This window comes from Lampetra fluviatilis, chromosome 43 (assembly GCF_964198595.1).
Source record: "Lampetra fluviatilis chromosome 43, kcLamFluv1.1, whole genome shotgun sequence".
NCBI lineage: Eukaryota > Metazoa > Chordata > Hyperoartia > Petromyzontiformes > Petromyzontidae > Lampetra > Lampetra fluviatilis.
The window spans coordinates 1,584,842-1,599,843 of record NC_136317.1 but is presented as its reverse complement, the minus strand read 5'-3'; the positions used below and the strand labels follow the sequence as shown (position 1 = coordinate 1,599,843).

The window sequence follows — 15,002 nt, the reverse complement described above, 5'->3', positions numbered from 1 at the left end:
ACCCTCCCCCGTTCCGTGTCCCGCTCTGCGACAGCGGCTAATGTATTCCGCGGTTTGTTTAAAAAATGATGAAACTGGGGGGTGGCGGCTGGAGGTGGAGGGGGGGTACACGGTCCTGAATAATCACGTCCCCAGCTCTTGCATTGTAATGGTGTAATTATGGAGACATGTATAATGCATGTGAGAGTACATGTTACGCTGCCAATTTATGAGCCTGGCATCGAATAGCGTATATATATTACTTTTTTCACTTACAATTTCCTAAATGCAAAAAAACTAAATAATTTATGAAAGCGTAACAGCGAAGGTTTTTTTTTCTTCCTGTTGTCGCTCTCTTGTGGGTCAATTACTTGCATTTCTAACTCGAACAAGGGTTACATTTATGCTGTCAAACCTCTGCCGCTCGACGCGTGGCTTGACTGCTGTATTCCACCTTCACCCTTTCACTGCTCCGCGATCACTCGCACCCCACAAAGGTCAGAGACACGGCCGACCACTGGGCATCGCAGTGGCCCGCCTCTGATTGATTCTCTAAAAAGTATTCAACAAAACTATTAAAAAAAAAAATTACCAGGCAAGGGCCAGCTGAGCTTATATGTAGCTCTTTTTGAGAAGCGACCTGGCCACAAATAATAACTCAACGAAGTGGCTTATTACGTGGAAATTTACAGCCACCAAATACTCTAAACGCAACTCTAAAAGTGGAGGGGAAAAAACTAGAGGACCCGGAGAAAAATCCACTCGAGCACAGGGAGAGAACACGTAAACTCCAAGTATACAGCAGCAGGCGTCAGGGTCGGGATCAATCCCACGACCTCCTGTATACAAAGCGAGGTAGTTAACATCTCATAGCCACCGTGGTGCCCTCATGAACCCCAAGTCGTTGTCTTCTCCTCACCGTCTCCTTCACCGACATCTCCTTGCACTGCTCCCTCGCTCGCCACTTCCCTCTGTCCTTCGCTGCGTTGTTCAACCGAGACGGCTGTGCACCCCGTCCAGTGTCTGATATCTTGACGCCCAGTCACAAAGTGGGGTTTCCTCTTCCCGTAGCACCTTCCAGTGTTCCCACCATCACCATCCTCTGCGGTCGGTCCCCATTTATCCAGGGCACATGTCCGCAACGCTGCAGTTATGCACAAGTGCAACGAGGTTATTTGTTGGCTCGTGCGTGTTCTTCAGAGTAAAAAATAGAAATTAAACGTGGTAGAAATTGAACTACGCCGACTTAAACGCTGCTGCTCGTTCATTTGGCCGAGGAGCCCTTTGAGAAGGGCGTTCGTCGTCGTTTTATAATTTTAGTTTTCACGCGTCGTTACGTGTTTGCCATGTGTGCGCGCGTGTCAATCGACACCCTGGTCACCCTCGCAAATGAGATGTTCCATCTCACGGGAATTTTGCAGGTGACATATTAGAATTATAATAATAAATTAAAGTGCCACCCTCATTGCGGGGAGGGTTGGCGGGCCGTGGCGCATCCCTTGGCGTCTCTCCGTCCTCCGCCAGCCTCGCCGCGTTGTTCACCAGCTCGCTGACGATCTGACTCCGTCACCTGCACCGCCGCATCGTCGCCCTCCCGGCCTAACTGCGCGAGCTGTGACCTTGAAGCTCTGACCTTGAACGTTATTGGGCAAGATCCTTAGGGTACGAGGCTGTCGCAAAAGACGGTGCACGAGGCACAAAAGAGTCACCACGTTTACCGCGAACGCTGCCTTGAGACGCGTGAATGCCCTGTTTTATATCGTGCCAACAGCATCCCACAATTAGAATCACTGGAAATTATAATATGAATGCTCACACCGTTAAACTACCAAAAAAAAACTATTTTTTGTTTCACCAGCTACGGCCCACTGAGCTATGTAGCTTATTTTTCCTGGCCACAAATGATAGCTCAACAAAAGTGGCTTGTCATGTGGAAATTTACTGCAGCCAAATACTGTAAACGCATGTGTTCATGTGGAGGGAAAAAGCAGAGGACCCGGAGATAAATCCACGCGACCATTGGGGGAGAGAGAGAGAGAGACACGCAAACTCCAAATATATATAGCATGCGTCAGGGTCAGGATCAAACCCACGACGTCTGGCATACCAGGCGAGGGAGTTAACATCTTGCCAGCACGGTGCCCTTTGCCAATCCGCTGCTGGATGAAGGCCTCCCCATGTCGTGGGGGGTAGGTTGGAGCATGCCTCGCTACACTGTTTAGTGCGGATTGATGAGGCGGGGAGGGGGGGCACACAAGGACTGTGCAACTGCCACGCTCCACTGCTGTGAGCCGTGGCCGGGAATTGAAGTTGCTTTACCAGGTTCAGGGTGAGTTGCACTCGGCACAGAAAATAACACGAGCCCCTGTCTGATGATGATGATGATTGAAGGCAATCTCGTTTAGGTTGTAGATTTTTTTTTACACAAAACAGACAGATGAATTTGATTGGTAATCGGGAAAAGAGCCCATATTTTTCTCTGAGTTTTTTTTTGGGGTAGATCGCGTAAATGTAAATGTGTCGTTAAACCCGCCACTACACGACATGGCCAATTAGTACAGCACACCGGTGTGCCGGAGAGCAAATCCACAACATTTACAATCTGAGCACGACGTTTCGCCAGCGATTACAATGAGCAACATCAGGCGGGCAGCCAGGTTTGTGGAGAAATCCTCTTGTTTCTGTTAGAAGGCAGCGTCAATGACGAATGTGGCAAGTTGTTTATCAATTGGCCATGTCCACCTCCACAACGCCCACATCCATAGTCTACACAATTTCAATTTTCAAATCACGGCGTGGGTTGCGGCAGGGCATACCACATCTGCTGCTTTAGAAAATGCACGTTTTTCCCTTGTGTTTTAAGTCGAAAGTTGTGGGTGCATCCTATCATCTGACAGGTTTGTGTGTGGTGTGGTGAGTGTGTGGGGGGGGGGGTAGCGTAGCGGTCAGCGTGTTGCGCTGCGAACCCCATTCACGGCCATCACCAGTGATGATTATCTGAAACGGTCCTGGGCCTTCTCTAGGTTGACTCAGCCTCAAATGAGTACCTGGTGCGATGTGTAAACATCGCCAGGAGGGAGACAAAGGCGGCCAGGCGTGGTGCTGGCCACCCACCCCCTCGTGTACCGTGCCGGCCTTCATAGGTGCTCGCTAACAGCACTTGCCCCAGCAGTCTGTTACAGGCTATACGAGAGGGTCTTTGTTGTGTGTGTGTGTGTTGCGCACGTGACCAGATTTGTGTAACTTTATCGACACAAGGTTTGGGGTTGGATGCATCTCTCTCCAGAGCCTTACGATCCGCGGTGACGGTAACTAACCAGGGTTGTGATTAGTGTCTCTTTACCTCGGGATGCCCTCAAGGCTCTCTTTCACGTGGAGGGGGGCGGGGCGGGGGGGAGCGCTGGGGGGTTGGGGGTGGGCCGCCGCGTCGGGGACGTTTGGCCGACGCAGCCCGTGGGCTGGCGGGGGAACCCACCGCGGCTCCTGCGGGAGGTTATTGAGCCGCGCTGCCGGCGGCCGAGTCGCTCTCCACTGACCCCGGGGCGTCTTCTCCTCGCGGAGGAAGCTCAAAGGGAATCAATCACGCGGGGGGGGGGGGGACCCCCCGCTCTCCCAAACAATAGCCCGCAGCCCCTCCCCCACTCCCACGCTCCATTGTCGTCGGGGTGACCCCTTCTTAACAGTCGGCTGACAGGCGGTGATTTATTATTATTATTTTTTATTTTTCACCATTATTTGCCGCAGGTCGTTATTCTGACCGTTTGGCCAAAGTTGCACCGAGCGGTGGTTGCAGGGCCGTGCATTCCGAGGGCAGCGTGCGTGGACGGGCGCGTTACGAGGGACTGCGTTCCCTGTAATCGGTCACGGGGGAAAATAAGTGTCGTCTTGCGTTGATAAAGTAAAAAGAGTGAATTCGTACGTGCGTTTGGTGATCTTCTGTCGCGCCGCACGTAGCCGACCGTGCTAATCGGAGGTGCATTCGCTGCGTGCTGTCGCGTTCGACTCATCTCTTTCCCTCTGCCCGTTATTGATATTCCTGAAGGGACCCCGTGTGCTCAGTCTCGGCAATGTCGACGTTTTTTCCCTTTGCTTTGTTTTTGCTGCTGTGCTCACACAGCACCGGGAATCTCCCATTGTAATCTAGCCGAGATAGTGGCAAAACGGGACCACCATCCGCGCAACAAATCAATTGAACTCGGCACTCAAATCTCAAAGACAAAAAGATCGGAGGATCTGGGAGTCATTCGCAGTGCTGCTCCTTTTCTCTCGTCACTTCTATGCTGTATTCTTAGGTTTTTTATTTTACTTTCATAAAAAAATTTTTACCTACGTGACTTTACCGAAAAAACCTAAGAATATGAATCTTTGCAGTCACGAAAGCTTCAAATCTAGAACTTCTATTCTGTGCCAAATGCAGGAAGTTATCGTGAGTATCTGCCGGTCGATGGATTCAATTCTGGCACCAGCAACGGTCGAAGGGGACAGATGATCACGCAGGCATTTCGCGTTCAAGACGGCAACAGCAGCAGCCACGAAGCCACAGCCTCCAGTCGCTCTACGCTTACGCCACTCTCATTGGCGAGGTTGAGTTGGCCCCGATGCGTGCGGAGTTGCGAAGTAAAACCAATCGTGAAAGTAATACAGTGGTCAGATTACATCTCTCTTTTTTTTAAATAACGCACGGCACGATTGCGCTTCTCTTGAAACCCCACGTAATCGGTAATCGTATTCTGATTACTTTGCTACAATCACCCTCGCATCACGGTTCTTAAGGCGTTCACACAAGAGGGCAATTGAGGGGGTGGAGAAAAACGAATATATTCTCGCCAAATCGGGTTCTTGCCCAATATTTGTTCTCCCAGGAGCCAATGTTTGGTCATATTTGTTCCCCTTACAAATAGTTTCTACCCCTTCATTGTTATTGCGTGTCCTCCAGGGGGGTGACCAAACCGCAGTTCCAGCGCCCCGCTCAATAGAGACGCAGCTGAATTGAAACTTTTCATTTTAACTTTTTGGAAACAGGAAAGATCTGCGGAAGCTGGAGCAACCTGGGGCACTCACCCCTGGCAGCGAATCCAGACACGAGTGCTCCCACATATTTCTAAAATGTAAAACGCACAACAGCCCAACGGCGCGAGCTTAGATCCTGCAGTGTGACCGCCCCACGTGACATGAGACTATAATTTTTTATTTTACCAGGTAAGGCCGACTGAGCTGTATGGATCTTTTTCAGAAACGACTTTCCTATAGCATATAATAGCTCAACGATGTGGCTTATCATGTGCAAAGTTAAAGCAGCCAACAATCTAAACACACGTTTCTAAATGTGTGAGGACCTGGAGAAATATCCATGCGACCACGGGGAGATAGACAAGCAGACTCCAAATATACAACAGGAGTCTGGGTCGGGATCGGGATCGAACCCACGACCTCCTGTATACCAGGCGAGGGAGTTAACATCTCGCTACCGCAGCACCCATGGCTCTCGGCAGCCTGGTGAGTATTTGGTTTGTGGCCTGCATGCGCAGGAGGTTTTGTGGTCACCCACGCGCCCTGCGCGATGTCCACACGAGTTGCCGCAAGATGCTCGTCGCGCTGCCCGTCCGCGGAGATTGCCGCCGTGAAACTTTCCGTGTCCTCGTTTCGACGTCGCAACCCCGAAGTGGTTGTTGGGGTTCTGCCCCGTACTTGCAGGGGGGGGGGGGGGGACGACGACTCTCACGGGGCGACCGCTAAGGGAGATCGAATTTCCATGCCCCCTCCACCACTCCCCCCCCGGCAAGTCTTGTTGCTGGCACAACTGCGACCGGGGCAATCATCTGAAACGTTAGCCCCTCTCGAAAAAAAAAAACATTGCCAAAATATTTGTGGAAAGTGTACGGTTGATATTAATCTTAAGTTCTCTTGTATTGTGCATCTGCCAAAACCACTTGTGTCACGCACTCGCAATGCACCCGTACCCAGTGTAGGCGCGCACGCGGTGCAAAGAAATCCTCCTCTCGATGGAATGGTTTGTTGGGACGAGTGCTGCTAGCGAGCGTCTATTGAGGCTGGCATGGCACAGGGCATGACGCGGCACACGAGGCGGTGGTTACGGAGAGCACCGATGCCAGGAGCCACCTCTGCAGTCCCGACGCTGTCTTTCTCCATGGAAGTCGCGGCTTCTCCCACGCGAAATAAACATTGAGAGGTGCCTCTTATTATCATCATCATCATCGTCGTCGTCGCCATCGGTGGCAATCCTGACCTAGCGGTGGAAAATGCCACGTTCCCGTGGCAGGGGTCAGTTCCATCTTCGACTCCCCGCACAGTAGCGGCGCTCACTTTGCCGACGCCGCAGGAATTGTGGGCCGGGCCAGGTTGACCACCGACGGTGATTTGAATTTGCGCAACCTCCCGATCGCGAGTGGAGACGGCTCGAGCCGCGAGCGGATCCCGGGCCGCCGCCTCCTCGAGCGGCGGTGACGACGGCGCGAGGTTCCACCGCTCGCTCGCGGGGTCCAGTGCCCCACACAGGCCCCGGCCCCCTCCCCACGTCCCTTTGCGTCGTTCCACTGACCGCCGGCGCAGCACCGTAGCGCCCCCCCCTCCCTCTCATCTCAACCGCCACGCCGTGCTGCCCTTTTCTCAGCGACCTCTCCCGCTGTTACCGCCCGCCTCACGTTTCACTTCGAATTTCCCTTCCCCTGCCTCCCTCCGCTGCTCATTCGAAACCCCCCACAGTTACCAACGCCACCCACCACTCATCAAATTCTACAACCCACGTCCACCACCCACAACCCACCTCCACCACCCACAATCCACCTCCACCACCCACCACTCATCTATCTCCACCACCCTTTCCTCCCCCCGCGTGCCACTGCACCTCCCGCCTGCACGCTCCCACTTGCTACGCTGTTGCTGGTGGGGAGACCTTCACTGAGCAGTGGGTAGATCAGGGCCGACGACGACAGCGACGCCGCTTCTGAGCAGATCCGCTCTGCCACGCCGTGTCCCTCGCCGCCGCGTACGTGCGCACACGGGGGGGGGGGGGGGGGGGGCGCGCGCAGAGAATGGACATTTTTTTCGGCCGTTCGTTTTTGCCGATTTTTGGCCGCTCTCAGCTCAAAATGTAACAGCGTGCGAACCCTACCCCAGCATCTCCTCTGCCCGTCCTACATCATCTGGCACTCGCCCCTCTCCCTGCCCATCGCGCTCTCGCGCCCCATTCCCCAGCAGTGCCTCCCATCGTCTCCCGCTCTCCTGCCGTCCTTCGTTTCGCATCCCCGTCGCTCCATCCGTCTCCATCTGCTTCGTGTTCCCGCGTTGTCCCTCCCTCCCTCTCCTCTCACCCCCGGTCTCCATCTGCGGTGTTGTCTCTGTGCTTCTTCACACCCCTCACCCCCCACCTCGCCTCTATGTGCTTCTACACTCCCTCCGTTCATTCTACCGCCCCCCCCCCCCGTGTCTATCTGTCTGCCTGCCTCTCGCTCTGCTCTCTCTCTCAAATCGCCTCGCCACCTCTGCACCTCTCGCCCCCTTTCGCGTAAAATGCAGATCAGGCCGGCGATTACAATATCAAAGGCAATGCGGCGGCCAAAGCATTTCACTCATTTTCCCTTCAAAGCGCGGGTGGGGGTGGGTGACTGTGACCTGTTGCCCCCTGGCCTAGTGACCATGGGTTCTACCACCCCCGTATTCTTTCTCTTACTGGAGCTTTTAATTTAAACATTCTTTATTTTTTTGGTATTTTCTTAAAGAGCTGTACTGTATGCCCCAGCAGAGTTTGGTTTACACGGTGTGTGTGTGTGGCTGTATCGTTTTTTAGTCCATATGTCCAAACCAGCGGGGCACGTTTTCCTGGGGCGGATTGATATGCTAAGCGGCGATATACACTGGTGGCTGTGTGTGTGTGTGAGCCCTGCGTGTGATTGACCGCGTCAAGACAAGTTCTAGCCACACGGACCGAGGGCCGTTGTGATTTACGTGAACCAGAATCTTTATTTATGCTGGAGGAATTCGATTAGCAATAAAGCACTTTTTGACAGATGTCCAGTGAGAGGCTGGTCAGAAAGTTACAACAAAAAAACTATGAAAAAACACGATATGAGTGCAAAGTATAGGAAAGGTAAGTAAATCACAAACAAAATAACAAATACAATTTTCATTTTTTCTATTTTACCAAGTAAAACCCTCTAAGCTATAATCACCGTGCGTGTTTGAGTGCAGAGGAAGAAGCAGAAAATAAAGATACCACCATCTCCACACACACTATTAGCTTGGATGGAGCAAGCAGTCGTGTGCAGATGTTTATCTGTCAAATTAAATCCACCCACCCCACCCCATGAATATTAGGTGCATTGGAATTGTTTTCCGAAATTAAATATTAATGCTTGATTATTATTGTATACATGCTCGCTGAAATATCAGCGATTGTCCAAAACGTTCGCCTCGTATATAACACCACGCCGTGTACATTTTTCAGTTGTACTGCAGTGTACTATGGGGAGCAGTGGCGCAGTGGTTAGCGCACCGTGCTATGATGAACCCGGCGATCTGAATTCGTTTCACAGCCACAGCAAAATTCAGTGGCGAGTCATTTTACAAAGCAGTCTTGGTGTCCCTGGCTTCGCCAACCGACAATGACCAGCGTGGCGAAGTCTGGTCAAACAACTCCCAATCACTGACACGGTGTGGGGAGGTCTGGATTGACAAGAAGCTGTATATTATTGCTTGTGTTGACTTGGCGCAAACGATGACTCTAGTGAACTACTTCGTTCCGTCTTAGCAAACCCACTGGCAATGCGCAGTGTTAACTGTGTTATTCAAGGGTTGGTAACCTCACATTCGGCTGGCGAGGCTGCCTTCAGTTGGCTGCTCAGCGTTTTAGGTTCATCGCCTGTCTAATGCGCGTAATTTATAGACAAAGACAAAGCCCCCCCCCCCCCCCCGTGTAGCCTTAACATACTTTGGGGCAAATGCTGTTAGCGAGCACCCATGATGGCCGGCACGGCACACGATGGGTGTGGGTGTCCAGTGTCCAACACGACGCTAAGCCCAGCTGCTGATGTTGGCACACCGCAACAGGATTTCATTTAAGGATGAGTTCACCCCTAGGGGAGACCCACCAACACACACACCACTCGCGTACACCGAGGCACACGCTCGCACCACACTCGCACACTCCCAAGCTGTTACCTTGGAGCTTAACAAGACATGCATGTGCTGGAGAGGTTGTTACTGTGAATGAGGGCTTGGGACTCGATGTCAGTAATTTCCAGGGACTCTGGAGAGTGTTTGGAAGGAAATAAGCCGCTATTAGCAGCTGATGGGGTGTTACACACGTGTGTATTGGACGGGCTTTCAGTAAGGATGTCACTAAATAGACGAAACTAAGACCGCCCGCTAATGCTGGCAAGATAAGCACATTTTATGGCTCTATATTCTCACTCTGTCTCTCAGCACTGATGAGGACCGTCGATGCAAGTGTTGGGGGATTTCAGGGCCTACAAAGCTGCGTGCTTTTTTTTTAATATGGAGACTCGATGAGGATTTCCTCCCCGCCACAAAAGAAGAGATATTGGGGGAGTGGTGGCGCGGCAGTTTGTGCATCGCAGTCGTTGCTACGAGCCCAGACATCTGAGTTTGATGCTTGTCCACGGCTAAAATGAGTGGTCAATGGTCGCTGAACTGGTCCTACTGCCCACTGCCACGCTGACCCACACTGGCCCACGCTGACCCACGCTGACCCACACTGACCCACACTGACTCAGACTGACCCACACTGACTCAGACTGACCCACGCTGACCCACACTGACCCACGCTGACCCACGCTGACCCACACTGACCCACACTGACCCACACTGACTCAGACTGACCCACGCTGACTCAGACTGACCCACGCTGACCCACACTGACCCACACTGACCCACACTGACCCACGCTGACCCACGCTGACCCACACTGACCCACACTGACCCACACTGACTCAGACTGACCCACACTGACTCAGACTGACCCACGCTGACCCACACTGACCCACGCTGACCCACGCTGACCCACACTGACCCACACTGACCCACACTGACTCAGACTGACCCACGCTGACCCACGCTGACCCAGACTGACCCACGCTGACCCACGCTGACCCACGCTGACCCACGCTGACCCACGCTGATCAGCATTGCTAAGAGGGCCTCAAACAACAGGTGTGACTGACACTGCGTGAGCATGGAAAAAGCCTTCGTCCAACAATGGGTGGGCTGACGATTATAACAATACGAAGAATGATAAAGGGACACATTATCAGCAGTGATAGTAACTATCAGGAGGTGTGACAGAGCCGCCAGCTGCGAGACGAAAACGCCGTAAATGCAACGTAGGCGATGGAGGACTGAACATGGCTTAGCCCACAGTTTCACAACAAATCCATTTGCATTTCACCATAACTTGACGATTGCTGCCGCTGGGGGGGGGGGGGCGGGGGGGTTGCGTAGTGGAGACACTAAACTCTCTTGGCATATATCTACTCACATATGCCTTTATGTATCACCCTGAGGGTAGAACGGATTAGCAAGACGAATCGAAAGCAGGCGACTGCTCTGGCTTGAGGGCATCTTTGCTTTCTTAGTCTGCCCTCCTCCCCATTGCCCCCCACCCTACCCCTCCCGCCCCCACGCCCCTCAAGAAAAGGTGGCAAACGCGCGACCGTGTTTCTTCAGCGACCACAATAATTTGTACGGAAATACACGGAGGGCAATTTGTTGGCAGTGCCACACAACCGCAGATCACGGCAACTCACAATATTCTGTCCTGACCGCTACTTCGTGCCAGACGGCGGTTTAATAAGCTGATGCCTTGAAAAAAAGACCCGTTAAATCGATTCTTTCTTTTCTTCCTAATTCGTATATTTGTTATTATTTATTTCATTGCACATTATGAATTGTTGTCGTAGCAGCGATAAGTGAAGAATGTATCTGTAGTCTGTGCTCCCAGGTTGTAGTAGGGGCTGTGTCGTTGCCCAATCCTGGCCAGTTGGGCTAAACAATACTCAAATAGCGAAATGAAACGATTGGCCTTTTCACTTACGAGACGTAGATGTTTTAAAGATGAACCATATCAGTGGGAAATAGAGTTTGTGTTTAGACGGGCGGCGTTTGCGATGAATGCGTCATTTTTGTGATTTGTGTGAAAATGTATGTTTGGAAGTTGGCCCATTACACTGTATGCACAGGCAGATTGAAATGATGTGGCTGAGTCGTAGTGGCTTTTAATGGAGTGCATTTAGGTTAATGGTATATAATCCAAATTGTACTGTAATTGTGATGTTTTAAATTAAGATGAAGTTAATCTGAGCTTGCCAAACCAAAAAAATGTCATCCTAAAAAAGAAAAAAAAATCGTTAATGGTATTATAGTTATAGTGATATTTGTTGATAAGTGACTCAGTACATTAAATATATTGTGTGTTCGTATATATATAATCACATGTTAATAACCTTCAATTTCCGCAAAGCCAAAATAAAATGTTTGCAATTTCGTTTAATTTTGGGATTAAACCAGGGCACTAATTTGCAGTAGTTTCAAACCAACAACCATGCATGCATGTTGGACTTCTTTCGCACCGTACGGAGCCAACCACGCCGTCTCCTCACCGTCACTTTGTTGCTGCTGTGCGGTTTTCAATTCCCCCTCCCCCCTCCCTCCCCACCCACCCACCCACCGCAAACAGATTCCAGCCAGGACGTGGCGGCTTGGTCGTCCACCCACAAATTGGCGACAAGCTTGACATCGTGTGTCCCCGCATCGGCGATGGAGGCCCTCCGGGAGGAGGAGGTACGGGATTCGGCTCGCCCTCCTCCTCCGGGGCTGCGACGGAGACCTACCAGTACAAGCTGTACATGGTGACGCAGTCGGAAGCGGAGTCGTGCGACACGACCCGCCGCAAGAACCCGCTGCTCACCTGCAACCGGCCCGACCGCGACGTCAAGTACACCATCAAGTTCCAGGAGTTCAGCCCGAGCGTCCTGGGCCTGGAGTTCCAGCGGGGCAGGGACTACTACATCATCTGTGAGTACGCACCTCTTCGCCGGTCCGAGTGTCTATATGAAGGCGAAGGCCGAGCTGTTTGGTGGAGTTTTATGAAAGGTGTAACCCCCCACCACCCTCCCCTCCACTAAAAAAGGGCAATAAAAGGCCAAGAAAATGTTTTTTTTATCTTGACGATGTCTGCCCCAGTACCCAGTAAACATGAAATGTTGGGCCTATGTTAGGATAACGTTAGGATAACGTTGGTCCAACGGTTTAAACCATATGTCAACGTTGACCCAATGTTTGCACGTTTCCTGGGCGGGCGTGCAATGCTGTCCAGATCCATCTTTTATAATCGATTCCTACATGTGAATGGTTGCGTGATCGAGAATCGATTATTTTAAAATGAATGCAATTCATCGGCAAGTTTTTGCAGATCATAATTTGTGCTGATGGAGCGAACCAAAGTGGTGTACAAGTGTGGTTGGGGGGAAAAAGAGAAAAATACAAACGAGACCGTAAAAAACTCGACGCCGAAAAATATTTACACCGTGGAATAAAATCTTGAGCGCAAATCGTGACAATTTATCAGCTCCAGCCGATTGTTACAAAGTGGAATTCCCGTTCAGAATTTTCTTAAGCTAGTGGCAGGAGGAGAATCATCCCCTGTTGCCAAAACAGCCGGAGGGAAAACGATTTCAGAGAACGGCTTCTGAAGTTTTTTCATTTGCTGGAGACCCCTTTATTCACACGAGAGACACCTGTTGTGACACGCCCAAACAAAGGGTGACACACACCCCCCGTGGCGGGTGTGTTGATCGCATCACGAATTGGCCGTGCAATCGGCCGCTCGTCCCGAGGCGTTGGTATGGTCGTGAAGTCGAGGACAGAGGCTGCTTTGACTCATCCCTACCATAGGAACGTGGAATTTCCACCACCGACTGGATGAGCACCTTCCCCGGGTCGAATTTTTAAGCGGGCGCGAACAGTGGGCGTCACCCATCCGCTCGCCTCTCGCTGCACCCGCGGTGTTTTCCGTTCCTGTCCCCGTGGTGTCGTTGTGTTGCCTGGTATGGTGCGGGTGGCATTCCGGTGGTTTTATCTGTGTTTCAGGAACGCTTCCTAAAAAGTACAGATTGTGCCCTCCCCGACTACAAAATTCCTTTTGCGTGATCGGCTCCACGCAGGAACACACATGCCTTATTTGTGGTCCACGTTGCTGGCATTGATAGTTGTTTTTTTTCAATGCTTTGCTTGATTTAAAAATGTAGATCGTCATCATCCTCGATTTATCCAACGCTGAATGAAGAGACCTCTCCAAGCCGTCGCCATCTCTTGCTGTCTCGTGATGTGGCGATTCATCAGATGATCCACAAAAACTGACTTCATAGCTCCATCTCCGAGAATGTCCTATCGGGGATGTTCCCTCCTTTGACAGCCACTCCATTATTACCGTCGACCGCGGGGCCAATGTCGCCTTCCTGCGGCGTGTTCTGCCCAAGCGAGATTATTTTTTCTTAACCGGTCAAAATTGTGTTCCTCTACGTCAGTGGTTCTTAACACTTATTGCAGCCTTGCACCCCTTTGGTTCTCAATCGTAAAAAAATATATATTTGCTAATAAACACATAGGGTTTGATGAAACAAAGTAGTTTATTCTTGGTTATTTCGGTAAAGTCATGTAGAAGGGAAATAATAAATAATTTAAAATACATAAGTAATAAAATATTTGAAAATATATTTTATTATTTCCCTTCTACGTGACTTTACCGAAAGAACCAAGAATATGAATCGCTGCAGTCACGAAAGCTTTAAATCGAAAAGTACTTGTACTTACATTCCCATAAGTAATTAATTTGTGTTTCGATGATTTACCTTAAACATAAAATCTGCTCATGTCACGCACCCTCAAAAAGGGCATCGCGTACCCCCAGGTTAAGAACCCCCACTGGTCTACGTTGTTGGCTCTGAACTTGTGAATGTTCTTGAATGCAATGGGGGTTGTTTTTGTTTTCATTGAAAAATATTTCCTGTTCATTTTTTTTAGCTACCTTATCTCATATTGCTCATCCTCATATTAACTAAATCCAAATATTTGCTCCAAGAATGTCTCACGAGATGAAACGTCCCGTTTACACAAATAAAAACAACGACAACAGCAAAAGCCCGGCCCTTAAATAACTCCCACAATCGATCACTGCGAGTAGCACATTCATGAAAAAAATATGATTAAGAAAAGTGAAGCCCGGCTTAGTCTGCCATCATGAACTTGGCAGTTGCTGTGATTTGCGATTCACTGGCAAACCGTATGGAATGTGCTGAACACCATTTCCTAATCGGATGATTATCATTATCAGGTTAATGACATCAGAACGGCAATGTTTTGACTTTTTCCCACATAGATAGACACGAAGTGATTAAATAAATGCTGCTTGCTTTTGAAGCCTTATAATACAATGCCATCCCTTAAGTCACTTTTGCAGGAAAGTAGACACTTTCTCAGCTCACGTGCCTCCCCGTCCCACGTGCGATTAAACCGCGTACGCAACCGGAATTAAGCCGCCTTGTAAGTTTACACTGGAGCCGCTCTTTAGACTCGGGCAGAACGGAGCGTGCGTAATTATGTTATGTTATATGTTCCAGCGTTTTTTTTTGTGATGGGATTAACATTAGCGTTAGAGGGGGGGAGGGGGCGGGTGGGTGGTGGGGTAGCGACGGTCTGCCAAGAATTTTGCAAGTCCAAACACCGAGGTGTTTTATTGCATCCCGGCACAGAAATCGGATTTAGCAAATTTGCTGCTCAAAATTAAACATTAAATACACTTATTTTTTATTGTTTAGTGAAATTTAAAAAAGCTTTACCAGTGCGGTGAGGGTGATGAAGAAATTTTGCCTAGTGCTCTTCTGATACACTCTTCCTAACATCGCTAGCAACCTTGGTAACCGTGATGCTGGCAAGGCAGCAGGGGGGATATCAGATAACGTGTGAACTCAGACTTTGCCAAATTTAAGTAC

At 50.4% G+C, this 15,002-nt stretch overlaps 1 protein-coding gene across 1 annotated transcript in view; it reads left to right on the top strand.

Moving 5' to 3' along the window:
- Positions 1-15,002, top strand: part of LOC144946988 (ephrin-B2a-like) — a 164,948-nt gene that overhangs the window by 68,447 nt on the left and 81,499 nt on the right. Inside the window, exon 2 of the mRNA XM_078876080.1 lies at positions 11,690-12,027. Within this exon, the coding sequence (XP_078732206.1) occupies positions 11,690-12,027 (338 nt within the window). The remainder of the gene's footprint in view (positions 1-11,689; positions 12,028-15,002) is intronic.